At 55.2% G+C, this 21,234-nt stretch overlaps 2 protein-coding genes across 3 annotated transcripts; one reads left to right on the forward strand and one right to left on the reverse strand.

The window, feature by feature from the left end:
• Positions 1-1,296: 1,296 nt before the first annotated feature.
• PIH1D1 (PIH1 domain containing 1) lies at positions 1,297-7,495 on the reverse strand. The gene is made up of 9 exons (XM_049786203.1): positions 7,139-7,495; positions 6,775-6,841; positions 6,307-6,486; positions 4,698-4,759; positions 4,521-4,602; positions 3,347-3,482; positions 2,843-2,918; positions 1,495-1,638; positions 1,297-1,395 (listed from the first exon to the last, which is right to left on the reverse strand). The coding sequence occupies exons 1-9, from the start codon at positions 7,226-7,228 to the stop codon at positions 1,354-1,356; spliced, it is 879 nt and encodes a 292-aa protein (XP_049642160.1). The 5' UTR covers positions 7,229-7,495; the 3' UTR covers positions 1,297-1,353.
• Positions 7,496-8,935: 1,440 nt separating this feature from the next.
• On the forward strand, positions 8,936-21,051 carry ALDH16A1 (aldehyde dehydrogenase 16 family member A1). Of its 2 annotated transcripts, none has more exons than XM_049786174.1 (17): positions 8,936-9,132; positions 13,448-13,547; positions 13,936-14,062; positions 14,768-14,946; positions 15,027-15,104; positions 15,592-15,773; positions 15,855-16,007; positions 16,231-16,416; positions 16,658-16,753; positions 16,887-17,023; positions 17,108-17,213; positions 17,284-17,411; positions 17,973-18,140; positions 18,579-18,762; positions 19,875-20,060; positions 20,212-20,334; positions 20,770-21,051. In XM_049786174.1, the coding sequence occupies exons 1-17, from the start codon at positions 9,040-9,042 to the stop codon at positions 20,935-20,937; spliced, it is 2,394 nt and encodes a 797-aa protein (XP_049642131.1). In that variant the 5' UTR covers positions 8,936-9,039; the 3' UTR covers positions 20,938-21,051. The 2 variants fall into 2 exon arrangements, with proteins under 2 accessions (XP_049642131.1, XP_049642132.1); XM_049786175.1 differs by having other exon boundaries at positions 17,284-17,388; positions 17,950-18,140.
• Positions 21,052-21,234: the final 183 nt, after the last annotated feature.

The following is a 21,234-nucleotide window of genomic DNA, read 5'->3' on the forward strand; positions in this document are numbered from 1 at the left end:
GCGCGGACTACGAGTCCCAGCGGGCGCCGCGCCCCACCGTGCGTTTCTGAAGCGCTCCGCGCCCCGAGGGCTGCCGGGAATTGTAGTCCCCTGGACAAGCGGCTTTAAGGTCTTGCGCCCCCTGGTGGACATATGGGGAGGGAAGTTGGCTGGACCGCTACTTGGCACCTCCACCAACCAGCTCAGAAAGTCAGGAGGGAGCTCAAAGGGGCTGGAGCTTTGCAGAGCGGAATTCCAGAGAGCAACCCCGAATTCCAGAGCGTGACCCCCCCAAATAAAGAACCGCAAATTCCCCAGTCACAAAAATAAATACAATACACTATTCCAGTCACCCTTTCCCCTTGCCATCACCTCCCACTGTAACCCCAGGTTCCCTCTTCCTTTCAACATTTACTACAGATCCTGCATCATCCACCTCCAGAGATAGGGCAGTCATTAATTCCACAAATGCTTCTGGAAGCCTCCGTGTTCCACAGCAGGGTACAGAGCGATGGATGCGTGACAGCCGGTATTGGGGACAGCGGAGGAGGAGCCCAATAAGGAACATGAGGGAGCTGGAAGTTGGAACCGCTTTCCAGGAAAAGCTTAGTAACGGGATACGCGCAGAGGCGGGGTGGGAGATGGCGAACAGCACCTGGTCAGGGGGAAGGGACAGACCACAAGGGGCTGGGTAAGAGTTGAGGAGAATCATGGGGAGAGATATTACCGCACAGCGGTAGGGTGTTTGCCTTGCAAGTGGCTGACCTAGGACCAACGGTGATTCGGATCTCAGCATCCCATATGGTCCCCCGAGTCTACCAGGAGCAATTTCTGAGCTCAGAACCAGGAGTAACCCCTGAGCGTACTTTTTTGATTGTACCAGAGAAGGGAGATCACACAAGGTAGGCAGAGTAGAAAGGGGGAGAAAGATTAAAGTTCCCGTTAGGGGGTCCCTTCTCAGTGGGGCCAGACTAAGCAGGGAGAAGTCAGGCCCTGTGGGGCCTTGAAGACTTAATTGATGGGCTTGGGGCTCCTCCTGGGGAGCAAACATGGGGGTCTGAAACTATAGCACAGAGGGTAGGGAATTGGTTTTGGAATTTGCCAAGCCGGGTTTGATCGCTGGCATCCTTTATGGTCCCCCAAGCCTACCAGGAATGCAGAGTTAGGACATAACCCCTAAACACCCCCAAAAAAAAAGAAGAAAGAGGGGGGTCAGTCATGTGGAAGATTAATGAGGAACAACTAGAGGCCTAGCTAAGGCAGTGACTCCTAATATGTTCATCCCCCTTCAATACACTCCTACCAGAACACAAAATAAAGCCAAAATTTTTTTATTTCCAGAGAGCCACACTGGAAACACCCGGAGACCCCTGGTCAGGAAGGTGCTGCCAGAAGGGGCATCGCCACCATCAGCTGCTGCAGAGAGAGAGAAAAGGAGAGACTCAGTGCTCAGCCCTCACCTCTCTTAGATGGGGGTCCCATGCCGTGTGCCTGTTTTCCCTGGCCCCTGCATACCTTCCTCTTCTTATGAAAAGCCGCCTTGCTCTTGTCAGAATTGATGCGCAGGGGTATGTGGGCATCCAGATGGTAAAGCTGCTGAGGACCCCCCATCACCAGACGGCTCTCCCCAATCTCCAGTGACAGTCCCAGGATTCCATCCTGGGGACAGAGTGACAACAGTCCATCTTCCACCCCACAGCAGGGAAGGCAGAAGCTGTGAGCGGGTCAGCAAAAGATCCAGAGGCTACTAGGTGTGCCAGAGAGATAGCACAGTGGTAGGGCATTTGCCTTGCACGTAGCCGACCCAGGAAGGACCTGGGTTTAATCCCCAACATCCCATATGGTCCCCCAAGCCTGCCAGAAGTAACCCCTGAGTGCCACTGGATGTGCCAAAAAATAAATAAATAAATAAAAGTCACACAGAGGTTTTGCACACAGGAGGCCTGGACTCAATCTCCAACATGACATGGTTAGGCTTCCGAACAGCCCCAAGAGGAACCCTCAAACAGTCCCAAGAGGAACCCCCGCAAGTACTGCACCAGAAGATCACCAGATGTGGCCCCAAAACCAAGCAGAAAGACACAAAAGAGGGACTGGAGAGATGGCACAGGGGTTAAGATTTGCTTTGCATATGGCCAACATCTATTAGTAACCCCTTTCCCACCTCCGATTTCACAGAAACAATCTCCTAAGCACCACTGGGAGAGACCCCTGAGCAGAGAGCTGGGATCAGCTTCCAAGCAAGGTTGGGTAGCATAGTCCAAGCTTTCCTTTCAGCCCCCGCATCACCAAAAGAAGTATTGTGCATTGAAACACTGAATCTGGGGCCGGGCGGTGGCACTGGAGGTAAGGTGCCTGCCTTACCTGCGCTAGCCTAGGAGACGGACCGCAGTTCGATCCCCCGGCGTCCCATATGGTCCCCCAAGCCAGGAGCGACTTCTGAGCGCATAGCCAGGAGTAACCCCTGAGCGTCACCGGGTGTGGCCCAAAAAAAAAAAAAACCAAAAAAAAAAAAAAAAAAAAAGAAACACTGAATCTGTTTTTTTGTTATTGTTGTTATATTTTTTGGCTTTTGGGCCATACTCGGTAGTGCTCAGGGGTTTCTCCTGGCTCTGCGCTCAGGAATCACTCCTGGAAGGCTTGGGGGACTCTTTGGGATGCCAGAATCAAACCAGGGTTGGCCACATGCAAGGCAAACGCCTCCTGATTGTGCTATTGCTCCGGCCCCGAGGCTGATTTTCAAGAGTCTCAAGTGGCAGGACAGCACTGGAAGTGGGCGTACAGGACCCAGACTCACATGACAACAAGTCCCCGGGAGCCCCCTGACCCTCCCAGACACCCCCAACCCAGGTTTGGCACTCACCAGCTTGGGGAGGTCGATTTCAGCCAGGAGAAGGTCAGGAGCTTCTAGCCAGAGGTTCATGCGAGGCGTCTCAGGGCTGGGAGAGCATTGGATTGAGAGCAGCCGGGCCTCTGCACAGATGTCCCTCTACCCTAGGCAGTGCTCCTTCTTCCTCTCTCCCATACCTCCCCCGAAGGGATTTCTGCTGCTCATTTTCTGGGGTTCCCAGGAGCACCGAGAGTGTGGGAGGCTCAGTAGCAGAATATCACTCAGCCTGGTCCAAGTGAGGCTGTGTGACCCACACCCACCCCACTAACCAAGTTTGAGGGCCCCAGCACCATCCCCAACAAATTGACTTTGCAAAGAGGGAGCCAGGTCTGATCCTGTCACTATCCTTACAGTCTCCCAAGCAACACCAGGAGTGACTCCAGAATCCAGAGTTACGAGTCAGCTCAGTGCATTGCCGGGTGTAACCCTGCAAAAAAAATTAAAATAAAATAAAAGAGGAGATTCTGCAAAGCGTACCCTTCCTTAGCTGCCATGGGGATGCGCGGGTCCGAGTCCCCCAGCTCCTGGATCCGAGGGCGAGGGCGTTGCTGGGAGCGGATGTTTTGCTGCGAGATGGATCCCAGGAAAGACCTATTCTGCAACAGGCGCCACTCTGCCGAGAGGGGAGATGCACCAGGGTCAGGGGTTCCCCTCTGCCTACGGGATAAGGCGCAGTCACCCCCCATCCAGTGAAGATTGGATGCCTCAAGATCCGCCCCTCACAACATAGAGGCCAGTAAGATTTTGCCTTCAGAGATATTCTGGCTCCGCCCCCAGGTATAGGCCAATAAGATTTTGCTCTCAGAGATATTCTTTTTTGTGGGGGCGGAGGGAAAATCACACCTGGCAGCTCTCAGGGGTTCCTCCAGGCTCTACGCTCAGAAATCGCCCCTGGCAGGCTCGGAGGGCCATATGGGATGTCGGGATTCAAACCAAGTCATTCTGCATGCAAGGCAAATGCCCTACCGCGATGCCATCTCTCCGGCTCCTCTCCAAGATATTCTGGCTCTGCTCCAGCCCAGCTGTCCACACACAACCCTTTAAGCAAGGCTCATCTTGTTTTTGTTTTGGGGTAACACCCAGCAAAGCTCTGGGGTTACTCCTGGCTCTGAACTCAGGAATTACTCCCCTAGCGGTGCTCCGGGGACCCTATAGGCTGCCGATGATCGAACCTGGGTCAGCCACATGCATGGTGAACCCCTACCCTGCTGTACTATTGCTCCGGCCCCTAAAGCAAGTTCATCTCAGAGGCCAGTGTTCCTCTCCACCCCAACTGATGCTCAGTCTAAAATAATCCCTCTCATGGGGCTGGAGAGATAGCATGGAGTTAGGGTGTTTGCCTTGCATGCAGAAGGATGGTGGTTCGAATCTTGGCATTCCATATGGTCCCCCCCTTGAGCCTGCCAGGAGCGATTTCTGAGCATAGAGCCAGGAGTAGTTCCTGAGAGCTGCCGGATGTGAACCCAAAAAACCAACCAATCAACCAAATAAATAAATAAAGTCATCCCTCTGTAGTATGCACTGAGTCCTGAATTGACCTCTGGCTCCAGTGTCCTGGGAACTCAACCCTTTTCTCCAGCCACATGCCCCATAAAAACCCACACTATCCGGGGTCTCGGTCGGGCTGACGTCAAGCTGCTCTACCCCTCACCTGAACTTAGATGCAGCTTGTACTTGTCCTCCAGGCCCTCCCTGGCGATAGTGATGACAAGCTCTCGCAGGAAGTCGCTATTCTGGCAGAGGGAGAGGGAGGAGCAATGCAGGGTGATCAGGGGGGCAGGAAGAGGCCCCACCCCACCCCAGGCCTCACCCTCAGCCCTGCACTCACCTGCATCCTCCGGTAGAAGTCACTGTTGACAGCTACATCATAGGCGGTACAACCCTGGCCTTCTGCAGGAAGAGAAAAGGGGGTGAGGCACCCGCATCAACTCTCCAGGGGCACCCCACCACTCAGACCTAGAGGCAGAAAAATCAGGGACTCCCCAGAAACCTTCAGGAAGACGGAGCTCCGGGCCAGATTCAATCCTTTTTTTTGTTTGTTTGTTTTTGTTTTGTTTTGTTTTTGTTTTTAGGCCACACCCTGCAGTGCTCAGGGGTTTCTCCTGGCTGTATGCTCAGAAATAGCTCCTGGCAGGCACGGGGGACCATATGGGACACCGGGATTCGAACCAACCACCTTTGGTCCTGGATCGGCTGCTTGCAAGGCAAACGCCACTGTGCTATCTCTCCGGGCCCTCAAACCATCCTTTTTATCCTCCCTCTGTTCCTGGCCTGGTGGACCTCAACAAATCCCAGGGCTCACCCTGTTTCTCTCTGCACAGCCATCCCAAGGACCACCAAGGCTAGAGTTCCTGTGTGGTGTGCCCTTCACACTACAGTTCTCCAGGGACCTTGTCTCTTGAATCTTTATTTATTTATTTTCTTTGGTTTTTGGTTTTTGGGCCACACCCAGAGACACTCAGGGGTTACGCCTGACTATGCGCTAAGAAATCACTCCTGGCTTGAGGGACCATATGGGACGCTGGGGGATTGAGCCGCAGTCAGTCCTAGGCTAGTGCAGGCAAGGCAGGCACCTTACCCCTTGCGCCACTGCTCCGGCCCCATCTCTTGAATTTTTTTATTTTGATTTTGGGGTCATACCAGGCGATGCTCAGGGGTAATTACTGTCTGTGCACTCAGGAATTACTCCTGGTAGTGCTCAAGGACCATGACCGACCACATAGGGTACCAGGGATCCAGTCCAGATTGGCTTCATGCAAAGTAAGCGGCCTACTTGCTGTACTATTGCTCCAGTACCATGTCCCTTTAAGCTTCTGCCCTAGAGACACCCAATAGTATCTCCAAACATTGCAGGGAGCAAAACCCCAAATATAGACCCAGGAGTAGCCTCTGAACCTGGCCAAATGTGGCCCCCAAATAAATAATATCAATAAAAAAAATACAAAGTGGGGGCCAGAGAGATAGCATGGAGGTAAAGCATTTGCCTTGCATGCAGGAGGTCGGTGGTTTGAATCCTGGCATCCCATATGGTCCCCCGAGCCTGCTGGGGGCGATTTCTGAGCGTAGAGCCAGGAGTAAGCCCTGAGTGCTGCTGGGTGTGACCCAAAAACCAAAGGAAAAAAATATACAAAGTGACCAGAGAGATAATACAGCAGGCAGCATACTTGCCTTGCATGCAAGTGACCCAGATTCAATCCCCAACACCCCTGAGTGCTGCTGGGTGTGGCCCAAAACCAAAAAGAAAAAAATGCCCAACCCAGCCTCTGCTGCCCAGAAGTGGGCTAGGGAACAGTGTTAGCCTAGCCAGGTGGGTGTAACCAGGACTGCCCACATAGCAAAATCAGGGGGCCAGGACTTCTTGCTCCTGGGCCAGACACTAAGGTTCTAGGGAAGGAAGGACAGAGGGAACCGCTCACAGGCGCTCTGGAATCACTAACTTGCATCTAACTCGGCGTGAGGCTCCCCCAGACTCATGGGGATGCGAAAGCCGGCTTGGTCCTCCTCCAGCATCTGAAGCAGCTCATCCTCGGTCAGGTCAGCCGGAGGAGGGATGGAGGACGAATGGCAAATGTTGATGAAAACCTTCCCTTCGGAGGAGGAGGTCTTTACGCAGAAACCTGTGTAAAAAGGGTCAGTGTGGACATCTCTACCTCCAGCCCACCTTCCAGCAGGCTTACCCACTCAACCTGTTCTCCTCCCAGCTCCTGACTCTGACATCAGGTCTATTTTGGGATTCCTGTATCCCTCTCCACTCACTCCTGTCTTCCCCTCTTCTCTTGGGTTCTTGGGGTCTTTATCATACTTCATCCCCAGGCCTCTAGATTCCATTATGTTGACCCTGCCCCAAGTCTCTGTGCCCCTCTGTGAGATTTCTCTCTCTCTTGGAATTTTTTTCCTTTTCTTACCAGGCTGAGGTTGGATCTTTGTAGAGTCTTGTTGGCATGTCTGGGCTTGTTGGAGCTCTTTGGAGGCCTGTGTGAAGAGAAGCTTCCAGGTTTGACCCAGCACTTTCCCCTCAAACTGAGCAGTGTTTTATGTGTATATATGTCCCTCTGCTCCTTTGCGGAACCCTTGGTACCCCAATCCCACTCTCACATCTGCCAGAACTTTAGAAGTGGACCTCAATCATTGCAACTTGCACGGGCATATGCATTACAGCATGGGAGCTGCAGTTTCATCTCCAGGATCATTTACTTTTCCCTTCTCTCCTCGCCCCAGAATTACTCAAGACTCAAGTGGATCCGCGGGGGTCGCTCAGTCAGTTCGCACCTGCAGGAGCAATTCCTCAAAACGAGCCGTCTGGGCGCTCATTGCCTCCGCCTCGCTCAGCTCCGACACTAACAGCGTTGAGTCTGCCATGGCCCAGGGAACGACAACAAGGCGTCCCCAGCAACCCCTTTCCAGCGGAGCCCCCGCCGCGATCTGAACAGTGGGGCCCACTCCCAACAACCAGTATTCTGTCCTAAAACTTAAACACTCGGCCAGAGACTAGAATTCCACCCAGGGCAGCAAACCGTCCTCGATTCTACCGAGAATTAAAGCATCGACGGGGATTCTTTAGGGTCACCGAGTAGAAAATTTACACGTCTGCCACACTTCCGGTCGAGTGTCAGAGTCGAATGCCACACTTCCGGTTGTATGCCATCATGGAAAGCCACACTTCCGGTGTCCGCAACGCTCATTGGCCAGCCTCGAGCCGGCGTCCAGCCAACAGCCAATCAAAACTGAATACCGAGGGAGGCGGCGCCCAAAGAATGACACGCTTCCGGCATCGATGAAAGATACACTTTGTGGAGCAGGAGAGATTATAGCTCATCACGCTGATGGCCCAGGACGGACTGTGGTTCGAATCCTGGCATCCCGTAGGGCTCCCGAGCCTGCCAGGAGCGATTTCTGAGCTCAGAGCCAAGGTCTAACCCAAAACCAAAATAAATAAATAAAACAAAACAAGACACACTTTGAGGCCTGGGGGGGGGGTATTGTTTAATAAGAATGAAGGGCGCATGGACCTAACCCTGAGCGCCCACCAGGAATGCAAGGCCCAGCAGCTGGGTATCCTCGTCCAGCCTGGCTAGAAGACAGTCTCAGAGCTCTCAAAGCAGACCTAGATTGACACTTTTTTGTTGGTCTTTTTTGTTTTGTTTTTTGTTGTTGTTGTTGTTTTTTGGTTTTGGGGTCACACCCGGCAGCACTCAGTGGTTACTCCTGGCTCTGTGCTCAGAAGTCTGTCCTGGCAGGCACAGGGGACAATACAGGATGCCGGGATTCAAACCACCGTTCTTCCTGGATCGGCTGCTTGCTTGCAAGGCTAGCGCCCTATCTCTCCGGGCCCCTTAAATGATTTTTTAATCTTATTCAGCGAGTTCCCTAAATTTTTATCAACTATGTGTGTGAGGGGGGACTTTGGAGCCATACCCGGCTCAAAACTTTGCTCAGGAATTAACTCCCTGACTCTAGGCAGGAACCCAGGTAGGCCGCGTGCAAGAAAGCGCCCTATCTATCCACTGGGCTATTTCTCCAATGCCTAGATTTCGTTTTTTTGTTTTGTTTTGGGATCACACCCGGCAGCGCTCAGGGATTGCTCCTGTGCTCTTGGCACATCTACATTTTTCTTGCACATTTGTATTTTTTAATTATTTTATTTATTTATTTATTTATTTATTTATTTATTTTGGGGTCACACCCGGCAGTGCTCAGGAGTTTCTCCTGACTCTATGCTCAGAAATCTCTCCTGGCCGGCTCGGGGGACCATATGGGATGCCGGGATTCGAACCACCGTCCTTCTGCATGCAAGGCAAACGCTTTACCTCCAAGCTATCTCTCCGGACCCCTAACCCCTAGATTTCGACTGGAACCAATATTAATGAATTATCTGGGGGCCTGAAAAGCTCTTATCCCCGCCTCCAACAGGAGGTAGGAAGACCCCCAAGTGGGGACCTCCCTAAATCTGGAATCCCGCCCCCCAACTCCCACTTTCTCCCACCCCCAAAACCCTCTTTGGGGGGGACTGCGCATGCTCCGAGCTGTCCTAATTGCAGTCCTGCAGCCTAGACTCGGCCTTTGGGCCCGAGGGTGGTGCCGCCCTTTGGACCTCCAGGTTCGGTTCACCCGGGGTGCGAGCGCCGCTCAGCTCCGCCCAGTCCTCGCAGGGAACCCGGCCCGGGCAGGCGATGGCCACGACGACCAGCTCAGCGCCCCGCGTCCGGGAGATCTTCGACTCGCTGGAGTACGGACCAGCCATGGAGAGCGACGCATGCGCCGTGGTGAGGGTCTCCCCACTTCCGCCCCGAGTTCCCGTGATCCCCCGCGGCGGACCGTCTTCCGGTTCTGCGCTTCCCGCCACCAGGCTCTCCTGTGGCTTGCCAGGCCGGCGGCCTTTTGTCCCCCCTTGGGGTGCTCTTAGGGACCCAGTGGTTCCCCCACATTCATCTCCTGAACTCTCTCCTACTCTGGTGGTTCCTTCGACCCGCTCCCTCGGTTTCTGGGGTCTCTCAGAATGCCCCGACTTCCCATGATTCTTCGGGACCTCCTGTGGGGGCCTCCCCCAAGGCCTCAGGCTTCTGGGGCACTCTTGGGACCCCAAAATTCCTCTTAACGGTCCTCCCTGATCTGACTGACCATCTCAGAGTGTCTCTCCCAGGCTCCCCCTAGTTCTTCAGGGTCCTTGGTGTGGGCCAGTGGTAGGGTGCTTCAGATTCACCCCCAGGACTGTCGGGGGACTGTGCCCTCAGCGTTTCCCAGGACTCTGGGAGGCTTCCTGTGATCCAGAAAGTTTTTATTGTTTGTTTCTGTTTGGGGGGGCTCACACCAAGTGTTGCTCAGGGATCCTCCCTCTTGGCGGGGGCTTGGGGGACTCTATGGGGTGTTGGGTTGGGGATCAAATCCAGGTCGGCTGTGTGCTGTGTGCAAGGCAAGCCTACCCGCTGTATTATCACCCCAGCCCAGGGTTCTTGGGACATTCTGTAATGTGCAAGCCCATCGAAACTGCAGTGGGGTTCTTCCTTAGAACTTTCCAGCATAAGACACCCCAGGAGAAAGACCACATGACCGGTGGGGGCAGAGACAAAGGCCAGAGGAACCTGGTTTGGAGAAGAGAGTAAAAGCAGCACAAAGGTTGGGGTCAGCTTGGTCTCTCAGCGGGGTGTCCCCACCCAAGACACCCCGAGGAAGACCTCTGAACTGGGTTCCAAAGCTAGGGACAGCCAACCTGAGGCCCTGGACCAGAGCCAGGGACCTGTGAAGTCTCTCCCCCATGTATGTTCTCAGAGATAATTGACCCCTGGGAGCGCCTTGATTATCTGGGAAATCATAGTGTGGACTCAGCTCAGGGACTGAGGGACAAGGTACAGCGGGTCCCACATAGGGAAGGTGCCCGGTGGTGGACTCTGCTGAGAGGCCATGATCAGATCTCACATGGGCAGGGCAGCCTCAGGGCTGGATATAATCTTCCCAGAAGGCAGTGCTAGAGCCTCCCCCTCCCCACCTATCCCCTGTTGACATTGTTCTCAGGGATAACCTTACACAGGCTGAAGGCTGAATGATGGCATATAGGTCACCAGTGCCTTGAAAGGCGCTGAGATCTGGGGACAGAGCCTTAGTACAGCAGGAAGGGTGTTTGCCTTGCACCTGGCCGACTGGGGTTTGATCCCCTGACACCCCCTAGGATCCCCTGAGCTGCTAGGAGTAACCCCTGAGCACTGCCAGGTATGACCCCAAAAATCAAAGGGTCTGAGATCTGAACGGAAAGCCTGGGGATCCCCAAGCCCATGCTCTCCCTCAACCCATAATCCCCCAAGCGAAGGTCCCAGCCTTAAGTTTCAGGGGTCAAACTCCACTAACATTTTTTTTTTTTTTGGTCTTCCTTGTTTTTGAAAAAACAAGTTAGTGGCCAGTTAGTTTTGTGTAAACATCCGGGATTCCAGTTTGGAAAGAAAAATCCCTGCATTTGGCAACCTTTGGCTTTGATTCCTTGACATAAATCAGCTGGTTCTCATTGCCAGGGTAGTTTTGGGGCCCAGCTTCCGAGGCCCGCCTCCAACCAGACTCTTCACATGCGTGTGGCCTGCGCAGAGCCTGCGAACATTCTGGAGGGTTTTGTTTTTCTTGCGGGGGAGAAGGAATTTGTGCCAACTTCCACAGAGCACAGAGCCTGAACCCCTGTTGACCTAAGGCTCAGCTTCAACCAGCAACGCTCTCCTAGACTGGACCCCTTGATTCTATATTCCCCCCCAGCTTCTCTGTGACAAGACCACATGACACATTGGGGGTTCCCATAAATTATGCTTTGAGACCCAACTGCCTTCCAGTCCCCCACCCCCCTTCCTTTCCTTTCCCTTCCTGGCTCCTGTTTGAGTAACCCCAATGAACTTATCCCTGAGGGTATTAGTTGGGGGCCTTCAACTGATCATTTAACTTTGCCCTTCTTCCCTATTTTCTTTTCCCTCACTGTTGCTGATGTTGTAATAAGGACTCAGCTGTGGTGCCTGGAGGGTGGGGTGGGGAATAGGGGGTGCTGCATGCATGTCACGATAGTGGTGCTCTCAAATGTACTGTGGTGCTCACCTGGCTTGCCATGACTTTCTCGTTGTGCCCCAGGATCAGTCACCTGAATGTTCAGAGTCTACATCCAAGCCAGCAGCTAGTGTTGGGGTATACCCCTTCTTGTGGTGCTTCCCCAGGTCTGCCTGGGAGACAACCAGGAGTCAGCTTGTGGCCTGAAGCTGCCAGGCTCAAGCTGCAGAGCTGAAGGCAGCATCCTTGGCACATGTGAGGAACCGGAGAGTGTAACTCCCGACCTGTATCTGTGAGGCAGACGCCTTTCTGGTCCTACTGGCCCAAACTTTTTTTTTTTGGGGGGGGGGCCACACCCGGAGGTGCTCAGGGGTTACTCCTGGCTGTCTGCTCAGAAATAGCTCCTGGCAGGCACGGGGGACCATATGGGACACTGGGATTCGAACCAACCGCCTTTGGTCCTGGATCGGCTGCTTGCAAGGCAAACGCCTCTGTGCTATCTCTCCATGGCCCAAACTTTTTTGCACTTTCCTGCAAACCAGGAGGTACCCGCTGGCTGAGTCCAAAAAAGGGCATTAGGCAGGCTGAGAGCCGAGAGGGTTTGTAGGTGAGGAAAGTCAGGGACTGTGAGTTGCATTTAGCCCTGATTTGGGAGAAGAAAATCAGAAGTAGAAATAGAGGGGCTGGAACAATAGCACAGCGAGTAGGGTGTTTGCATTGCACGCACCAACTCAGGTTTAATGCATTTCATATGGTCCCCCAAGCCTGCCAAGAGCGATTTCTGAGTGCAGAGCCAGGAGTAACCCCTGAGTGCCGCCAGATGTGGGCCCTTACCCCAAAAGGAAGTAGAAATAGAGATGGAGGGACCAGAGTGATTACATACCGGGAGAATGCTGGCTTTGCACTTGGTCAACCTGAGTTTAATCCTCAGCATCCCACAGGGTCCTCCATAGCACTCTTTTTTTTTTTTTTTTGTTTTTGTTTTTGGGCCACACCCGGTGACGCTCAGGGGTTACTCCTGGCTATGCGCTCAGAAGTCGCTCCTGGCTTGGGGGACCATATGGGACGCCGGGGGATCGAACCGCGGTCCGTCTCCTAGGCTAGCGCAGGTAAGGCTTACCTTACCTCCAGCGCCACCACCCGGCCCCATAGCACTCTTTTTTTGTTTGTTTGTTTGTTTGTTTTTGTTTTTGTTCTTTGTTTTTTGGGTCACACCTGGCAGTGCTCAGGGATTACTTCTGGCTCTATGCTTAGAAATCGCTCCTGGGGCCCGGAGAGATAGCACAGCGGCGTTTGCCTCGCAAGCAGCCGATCCAGGACCAAAGGTGGTTGGTTCGAATCCCGGTGTCCCATATGGTCCCCCGTGCCTGCCAGGAGCTAGTTCTGAGCAGACAGCCAGGAGTAACCCCTGAGCAACGCTGGGTGTGGCCCAAAAACCTAAAAAAAAAAAAAATCTCTCCTGGCAGACTCAGGGGACCATAGCACTCTTATCGATCATTCCTGAGTGCAGAGCCAGGAGTAGAGGCCAGAGTGACAGGACTGTGGGAGAGGAGAGCACTTGCTTGCAAATGTTTGAGCCAGGTTTAATCCCCAGCACCCCATATGGTCCCCTTAACCCACCAAGAGTGATTCTTGAGAGCAGAGCCAGGAAAAACCCCTGAGCACTGCTGGGTTCAGTGCAGAAACAAACAAACACAAAACCTGAAGTAACCCCAAAGTTTATGGGTTTGACCCAAAAACACAAAAAGAAAAGAATGGGGGCCAGAGCAATAGCACAGCCAGTGTGGGGGTGTTTGCACGAGACCCCCCTGGGTTTGATCTCCAACATCCCATATGGTTCCCTGCGCACTGCCTGGAGTAATTTCCGAGCACAGAGCCAGGAGTAACCCCTGAGCGCCGCCAGATGTGACTCTCCCCAAAAATAAAAGGAAAAAAAAGAAGATACTAGAAGACAACAAGCTGATGGAGACCCTTTGGGCATAGGTGCCTTCTCAGAGGACTCTGGGTAGGCCCCAAGCCCCACCAACTGCTTCCCTCAACCCTTTTCCACCTTGTCTCCTCTGTCAGGCCTGGCTGGATGCCCACAGTCCACTGGGTCACTTTGTCGGTGGAGAGTGGCTCAGACCTGAAGGCAGTAGTTCTGTGCCTTGCCAGGACCCCATCACAGGTGTGTGGATCCCCTCTTTTCTGCTCTGGGCTCCAGGGAAGGGGAGACGGAGAATCTTGACCCCTATCACTGACAGTCCCCCTCACTGTGGTTCTATCAAATGTCACCACCCAGTGAAAGCCAGTCCTGGTTAGTGGGGATAAGGTCCACCTTGAACTGTGCTGCTCAGACCTAGGGCCAGAGGGACAGCTCAGAGGGGAAGGCACTGGCCAGGCACGTGGCCAATCTGGGTTCAATCCGGGGTACCTCTCTAGTTCTCTGAGCCCTACTTGGAAGTAGCCTTGAGCACATCTGGTGTGACCCCCAAACAAAGCGAAGCAAGCCTGGTAGTCTTTGTGTTCCCCTTCCCCCACAGGGCTCCCTTCCTGATACCCACTGATCTTCCCAGGGAAAACCTTAGCAACCTGTCTCCAGGCCTCGGCCTCGGAGGTTGCAGCCGCAGTGGATAAAGCTCGGGCTGAGCTGGAAAACTGGAGCCGTGTGCCCGTCTGCCGCCGCACCCAGTACCTGACCAGGTAAAGCTGTAGGGGTGAGGAGCCCAGCAGAGTGAGGGGGTGTCTTCACCCACACCCTAGCACCCAATGCTCTTATTTCCAATAGCCTTTGGTCCTTAGTAGCTCAAACATCTATACTCAGGACTGGAGCCTTAGTCCAGCGAGGAGGCCACTTGCCTTGCATGTGGCCAACCCAGTTCAATCCTTGGCATCCCATACAGTCCTTAAGCACCTCCAGGAGTGATTGCTCAACAAAGAGTCGGGAGTAAGCCCTGAGCATCGCTGGGTGTGGCTACAAAATTTAAACAAGGGGCCGGAGAGTTAGCACAGCAGTAGGCCATTTGCCTTGCAAGCTGCAGACCCAAGATCTAAGGTGGTTTGATTCCCGGCATCCCATATGGTCCCCCATGCCTGCCAGGATCAATTTCTGAGTGCAGAGCCAGGAGTAACCCCTGAGAGCTGCCGGGTATGACCCAAAGTTAATTAATTAATTAATTAATTAGTTAATTAATTTCCCTGCACCTTTCGGAGGAGGGTTATTTACAGGTAAGCACTTTTCCAAGGTCTCATGTATTGGACTACATTTCCCATAAATCTATGGTTCCCCATACCTGTGAATAGTGAAGTCCTAGGGCTTCATGGGAGTTGTAGTTCAACTACTCATGTTCCTGGGCTCCTTTCCACCAAGGGGACTCTGGGCATGACCGTCCCCTGCTTTCTGCACAGTCTGGCGAAGGTGATTCAAGAGAATGAGCGGCTGTTGTGGACCCTTGATTCGCTGGTCACGGGTCGGTCGGTTCGAGAAGTTCGCGACCGGGATGTGCCACTGGCCCTGCAGCTGCTCCAGTACTACGCAGACCAAAGCCTCTTCCTGGAGAAGGAGCTGTCAGGCTGGAAGCCGATGGGTGAGCCACAGGCCGCCCCCACCCCCAGCCTGCCCTGCTGAACCAGCCTCCAGAATCCAGTCTCCTCATTTGTCTTACAGGCATCGTGGGCATCATCTTGCCCCCTACCTTCTCCTTCGTGGAGATGATGTGGCGGATCTGCCCTGCCCTGGCTGCGGGTGAGTGATGTGCCCCAGAGTTTGGGCTCTGCATGCAAGAGGCCCCGGGTTTGAGCACCACTGGGTGGTGTGGCTTTCAAAAATGAACTAACAGGCCAGAGCAGTGGCATAGCAGCAGTAAGGCGTTTGCCTTGCACGCAGCAGATTCAGGACAGACCAGAGTCCAATGCCCAGGATCCCATATGGTCCCCCAAGCCAGGAGCGATTTCTGAGCTCAGAGCCAGGAGTAACCCCTGAGCACTGCCGGGTGTGGACCAGGATGTGTGGGAGGAGGAAGGCCAGGGCTCTGGACTCTTGGGTATGATGGGAGGAGGCAGGAGACGTCCAGGGCTCAACTCCTGGGTCTGAGGGCAGAAACATCCAGGGCTGACTGAATTCTGTGGCCTGAAGGAGACAATGAGCAGGACTCAGGTTTGAGGGTTGGATGAGCCGAGGTCTGAAGCTCCAGACCCCTTAGCCCCTCACCCCATTCCCTTCCTTCTCCCAGGCTGCATAGTGGTGGTCCTAGCACCCCCGCCCTGCCCCACATTGCTGCTCCTGGCCCAGCTAGCGAAGCAGCTGGACTCTTGCCCAAAGATCCTGAATGTCATCTGTGGTCCTGCCTCTTTGGGCCCTGTCCTGGCCGCCCAGCCCGGAGTGTGCAAAGTGGCCTTTTGTGGTGCTGTGGAGGTACCTTCAGGGCGGGAGGGAGGGGACCAGGGCCTGGCAGGGTCCCCCCCACACACACTACTAATCATGATGTTGCCCCAGGACGGCCGTGCCCTGCGCCAGAGCATGGCGGGCACCGGGGTCGATCTAGGGCTGGCCCTGGGCGCCGAGTCACTGCTGCTGCTGACTGATGCAGCCGATGTGGACTCAGCTGTGGAGGGCATCGTGGATGCGGCCTGGTCCGACCGCAGTCCGGTGAGGTCCCCATACCCCTTCCGTGTTTCCCCTGTGCTGGGCGTGTGTGTCCCCAGACCTGCTTGTTTAATGTCCGGCTTTTCACACCCACAGACTCGCCTCAGTGGCTACCTGGGATTCCCTCCTCCTGCCTGGGTTTGGGCATCTCCCAGGCTTTCCCCGTGGGCACCTTCCCTGTGGATGGGCCTTGAGTCTGCCCTTCTGCGGTCTCTCTCCCTCACAGGGTGGCCTCCGGCTCCTCATCCAAGAGTCCGTGTGGGAGGACAGCATGACACGGCTCCGGGCACGCATGGCACATATTCGGGCCGGCCAAGGGCTGGACGGAGCTGTGGATATGGGCATCCGAGGGGCGGCCTCGAGGGACCTGGCCCAACGCTACATCTGCGAGGCCAAGAACCAGGGCGCACAGGTAAGTAGAGGGCATGGTTATGGAATGCCAGTAGAAGGGAGAAAATTTGGGCCTGGATCTTGGTGTCTGAGGGAGGAAGCACTGGGCTGGGGATGCCAACCTGAGGGAGGAGGCCTAGACCTGATTCCCGAGGCTGAAGGAGAAGGCACTGGGTCTGGAATGCCAGTCTGAGGGAGAAGGTCTGAGCCTCGATTCCTGGATCTGAGGGAGGAGGCACGGGGCCTAAACTTTCTCTCTCCAGGTGTTCCAGGCAGGGGATATGCCTTCACATGGCCCATTCTTCCCACCCACCTTGGTCTCCGACCTGCCCCCTGCGTCCCCATGTGCTCAGGCAGAGGTGAGGCCCTTCAGTCCTGAGGCTCCCAGACATCCTCTTCCGCCCCCCCACCCCAAGCCCCCATACTGACCCTGCTGGCAGCTGTGGTGTGGCAGAAGGGGTTTCCCAGGCTCTGGCACCCACCCCCTTCTAGGTGCCGTGGCCCATGGTGCTGGCCTTCCCTTTCCACACCCCCAAGGAGGCGCTGGCACTGGCCAATGGGACGCCCCGGGGGGCCAGTGCCAGCGTGTGGAGTGAACGGCTAGGCCAGGCCCTGGAGCTGAGCTACAGGTTAGTCAGCATGGCTGGGCTCAGCCTGCGACCTGGGGTGCCCCCAAACTGCCCCCCTTCTCTCATGGTCCCTCTTGGCCCCAGCCTCCAGATGGGCAGTGTCTGGATCAATGCCCACGGCCTCCGAGACCCCGCGGTGCCCACTGGTGGCTGTAAAGAGAGTGGATCCTCCTGGCACGGGGGTATAGAGGTGAGACCTCCCCACCCCGGGCCGGCCTGCTGGTCGCCCCCTGGCACTCCTCTGACAGGCTTACCCCCAGGCGCTGTACGAGTACCTTCGGCCTGAGAAGATGCCCGGCCTGCCGCCCCTCATCTCTGAGCATCTGGACTACAAAACCTTCGGCCTCTCCACCTCCACCCTCCCGGTGGAGCATATGACCCAAAACAAGTGAGCTGTGCCTAGCTGTGCCCTGGGGTGCCATGGGGGGGGCAGGCAGTGGAAACTGTAGCACTGTTGCCCCTGAATTGAGGGGGCTTGTTGGAGCCAGCAGGGGTCCCCAAGTCTTGCAAGAATTGCTGGTCCTGGGGCCGGGTAGGTGGCGCTGGAGGTAAGGTGTCTGCCTTGCAAGCGCTAGCCAAGGAAGGACCACGGTTCGATCCCCCGGCGTCCCATATGGTCCCCCCAAGCCAGGGGCGATTTCTGAGCACATAGCCAGGAGTAACCCCTGAGCGTTAAATGGGTGTGGCCCAAAAAAACCAAAAAAAAAAAAAAAAAAAAAAAAGAATTGCTGGTCCTTAATGCCACACCCCCACATCCTTAAAGCCCCACCTTACAAGTGTTTCAATTGTGGTCGCCCAGATACTTGACAGGCCAGGAAGTTGAGGTCCCTTACAAGCCCATGGAGCAGAAATTTGAAGCCCCCAAGAGCTCGTGGGAGGAGGAGTTGGGATTCCCCAGCTTCGGTGGGGTGAAGCCCTAATCCTAGCATATCCTCACGCCTTGCTCCAGCCCAGTACGCCCCTATGGGCTCTTCGTGGGAGGCCGCTTCCAGGCGACAGGGTCCCGGAGCTTGCGGCCTATTGAGGATTCAAAAGGCCGCCTCCACTGTTATGTGACTGAGGGGGGAGCCAGAGACATCCAGGAAGCTGTGGAAGCTGCCCAGAAAGCCGCCTCGGGGTAAGTGGGGGCCACCTGGGAAAGCCCAGTGGTTCCTGGAGGGCTGTTGAGGATCACCAAGACCTGATGAAATACAAAGTCTCACCTCTACAACTTGGAGTCCTGGGTCTGATAGAGGAGGCTGATAGGGGCTGGGTTCCTGATCTGAAGGAGAAGGGTGGGGAGGTTTGATGCCCTGGATCTGAGGGGGAAAAAACTGGGACCTGGACCCCTGGGTCTGGGGGAGGAGGCTGGAACCTAAACCCCTGAATCTGAGAGAGGGGGCATTGGTCTGGATCCCAAATTCTGACAGGAAGTTGGGGTGAGTCTGGATCCCTGAGTCTGAGGGAGGAGGCCGGGGTCTGGCTCTCTGGGTCTGAGAGAGATGGCACTTAGTGCCGGAGGGCCGGGAAGAGCTGCCCCACACCACACACTAACTCATTGTGCACCGCGCTGCAGGTGGCTGACTCAGTTGCCGGCAACTCGGAGGGCAGTGCTCTGGGAGCTGGCGAAAGCACTGGAGAAACCCAATTCTACGCTGCAAGAATACCTGAGTTCGAACAATGATGATATGAAACTGAGTGTCAAGCAGCTGAAGGACTGGGGGTTGCGTGCAGCACAGAGCCAAGGGCAGACCCTGCAGGTGAGGGCCAAGGGCAGACGGGGCGTGGGGGAGGACGACTGGGGGCCATAACTCAGGGACAAGCCAGGCTTGGGGTTCCAGCCCCATCCCCTGGCTCCCACCCCCACCATGACCAGCAGTGAGTCTCATTTCTCATCTGTGTAATGGCCTCAGCCCCATCCCACAGGGTTTTCAGATGGTCCTGTTCAATTCGATCTAGTCCCGGCCAAAAAGAAAGCAACTTAATTTCTTTCAGAGCTTGAATTTTTTTTGTTTTTATTTTTGTTTTTGGGCCACATCCGGCGACACTCAGGGATTATTCCTGGCTCGGAGCTCAGAAATCACTCTTGGCCAGCTCGGGGGACCATATGGGATGCCCGGAGTCAAACCCGGGTCCTTCCTGGGTTGGCCATGTGCAAAGCAAACGCCGTACCATTGTGCTATTACTCTGGCCCCTGGATTGCTTTTTTGCTTTTTGTGGTGTTGCGGGTTAGACATAAGGCCTCCCTCATGTGCATAAGACCAGTGCTCCGTAGCCAGAGCCATAGCACAGTGGATAGGGCAATCGCCTTGCACGCGGCTGACCCAGGTTCGATCCACAGCATCCCACAGGGTCCCCTGAGCTCAGGCAGAAATAACTCTTGAGGGGCCGGAATGGTGGCGCTACAGGTAAGGCATCTGCCTTGCAAGCGCTAGCCTAGGATGGACCGAGGTTCGATCCCCCATCATTCCATATGGTCTCCCCAAGCCAGGAGCAATTTCTGAGTGCATAGCCAGGAGTAATCCCTGAGAGTGTGGCCAAAAAAAAAAAAAAAAGAAAGAAATAACCCCTGAGCTCTGCCATTAACCCCTGGACATCACCCAGTATGTCCCCCAAAACCAAAAAGCTAAACAAAGGTGGGGAAATTGAGGCTCAGAGAGGTGGAGACTCGCTCGACTAAATGACCAGACTGGGAATAAATAAATAAACCGTGTCAGGCCTCAGAGAGTTGTGTTATGGGGGGTTGTGAAAGATTGGGGTGAACAGAGAAAAAGATGGACCACAGAGGAAGCTGTGCGAGTGGGGGTGGAGTCAGGCTCCCTACGCCCCACCCCCACCCCACCCCGTGCTCTCCTGCCATCTCATCTTCCAGGTATCCGAGCTGCGGGGCCCCGTGCTCCAGCTGCGGGAACCCGTGGGCGTGATTGCCATCGTGTGCCCGGACGAAGAGCCACTACTCGGCTTTGTGTCCCTGCTGGCCCCCGCCCTCGCCTATGGCAACGCCGTGGTGGTCGTACCCAGTCGCACCTGCCCCCTCCCCGCCTTGGAGATTTGCAGGGTATCACCATCTCCCACTCTCCGAATGTCATGTCTTGTCATGTCCCCAAGCCTCTCCCGCAGCCTTCAGGAAGCCGTTTGACCACCCCGCTTCCCTGTGTCCCCTCTCCCTCCCTGCCGACCTGTCCTGACTCCTGGTCCACTCTCATTAGAACCTGCCCAAATCGATGCCCGCGGGCCTCGTGAACGTGCTGACGGGAGACCAGGACCACCTGACCCGAGTTCTAGCCTTGCACCAGGACGTCCAGGCCCTGTGGTATTTCGGATCTGAGCAGGTACCCCCTTTCCTGCCTTCACTTCCACCCTCCGGGCTCCCCCTTTGCTGGGGAATGTGGCTTTGCCCCTTTCATGCCCCTGTTGTTAAACCTAGGAGACTCCTTGGAAACCAGGATCCTAGGGCCCCTAAGGACCACACCTAGCACCAGAGTGCTGGCCCCATAGTGTGACACGCCCCCTGTTCCCCTTCTGAACTCTGGGTCAGCAGCTCCCTGGGGCCTCCATTTCTTTGCCTCTGGACTGTTCAGAAGCCAAAAGCACCATAGCCCCAGCGTCTGCCTCAGTTACCCTCAACATCCAGGATCTTGTCTGGCCCAGAGCTGGGTATCCCAAGCTTCCCACAGTGCCTCTTCTGAAGGCCCTTGTTGCAAGGGGGCAGCTGTTATATCCCCCACCTCTAGGAGGTCTGACATCCCCTCTTCTCCCCGCGCCAGGGCTCCCAATTTGTGGAGTGGGCCTCGGCAGGAAACCTGAAGTCTGTGTGGGTAAACTGGGGCCAACGGCAGAACTGGGACCAGGAGGATAAGGATAAGGAGGCCTGCATCGAGATGACCCGGCGGGCCACGCGAATCAAGACCCTGTGGCTGCCCATGGGAGACTGATGGAGGACGCAACCCTAACCCTGAGACCTTCCTCATCCCCCATTGCCTGGGTACAATAAATTCGCCTCCACCCTGGCTGAGCTTGCGAGGGCGTGAGGTGAGGGAGTGTCAGCATCTGTCAGGCCGTTTTCTCCCTGACACTCTGCAGCTAGGGAACTATTTGGCATCTCTTGTGGGGACCAAGGCAGGAGGCTCTCACCAGGCATGATCAGCCTCCTGCTCTTTGGTTCTCTCTGCTACACATTGATACCATAAAACATAGTCTCTCTCTGGAATGAAAAGGCCTGTCAAGGGCCC

Source organism: Suncus etruscus, chromosome 14, assembly GCF_024139225.1.
Source record: "Suncus etruscus isolate mSunEtr1 chromosome 14, mSunEtr1.pri.cur, whole genome shotgun sequence".
Classification (NCBI taxonomy): domain Eukaryota; kingdom Metazoa; phylum Chordata; class Mammalia; order Eulipotyphla; family Soricidae; genus Suncus; species Suncus etruscus.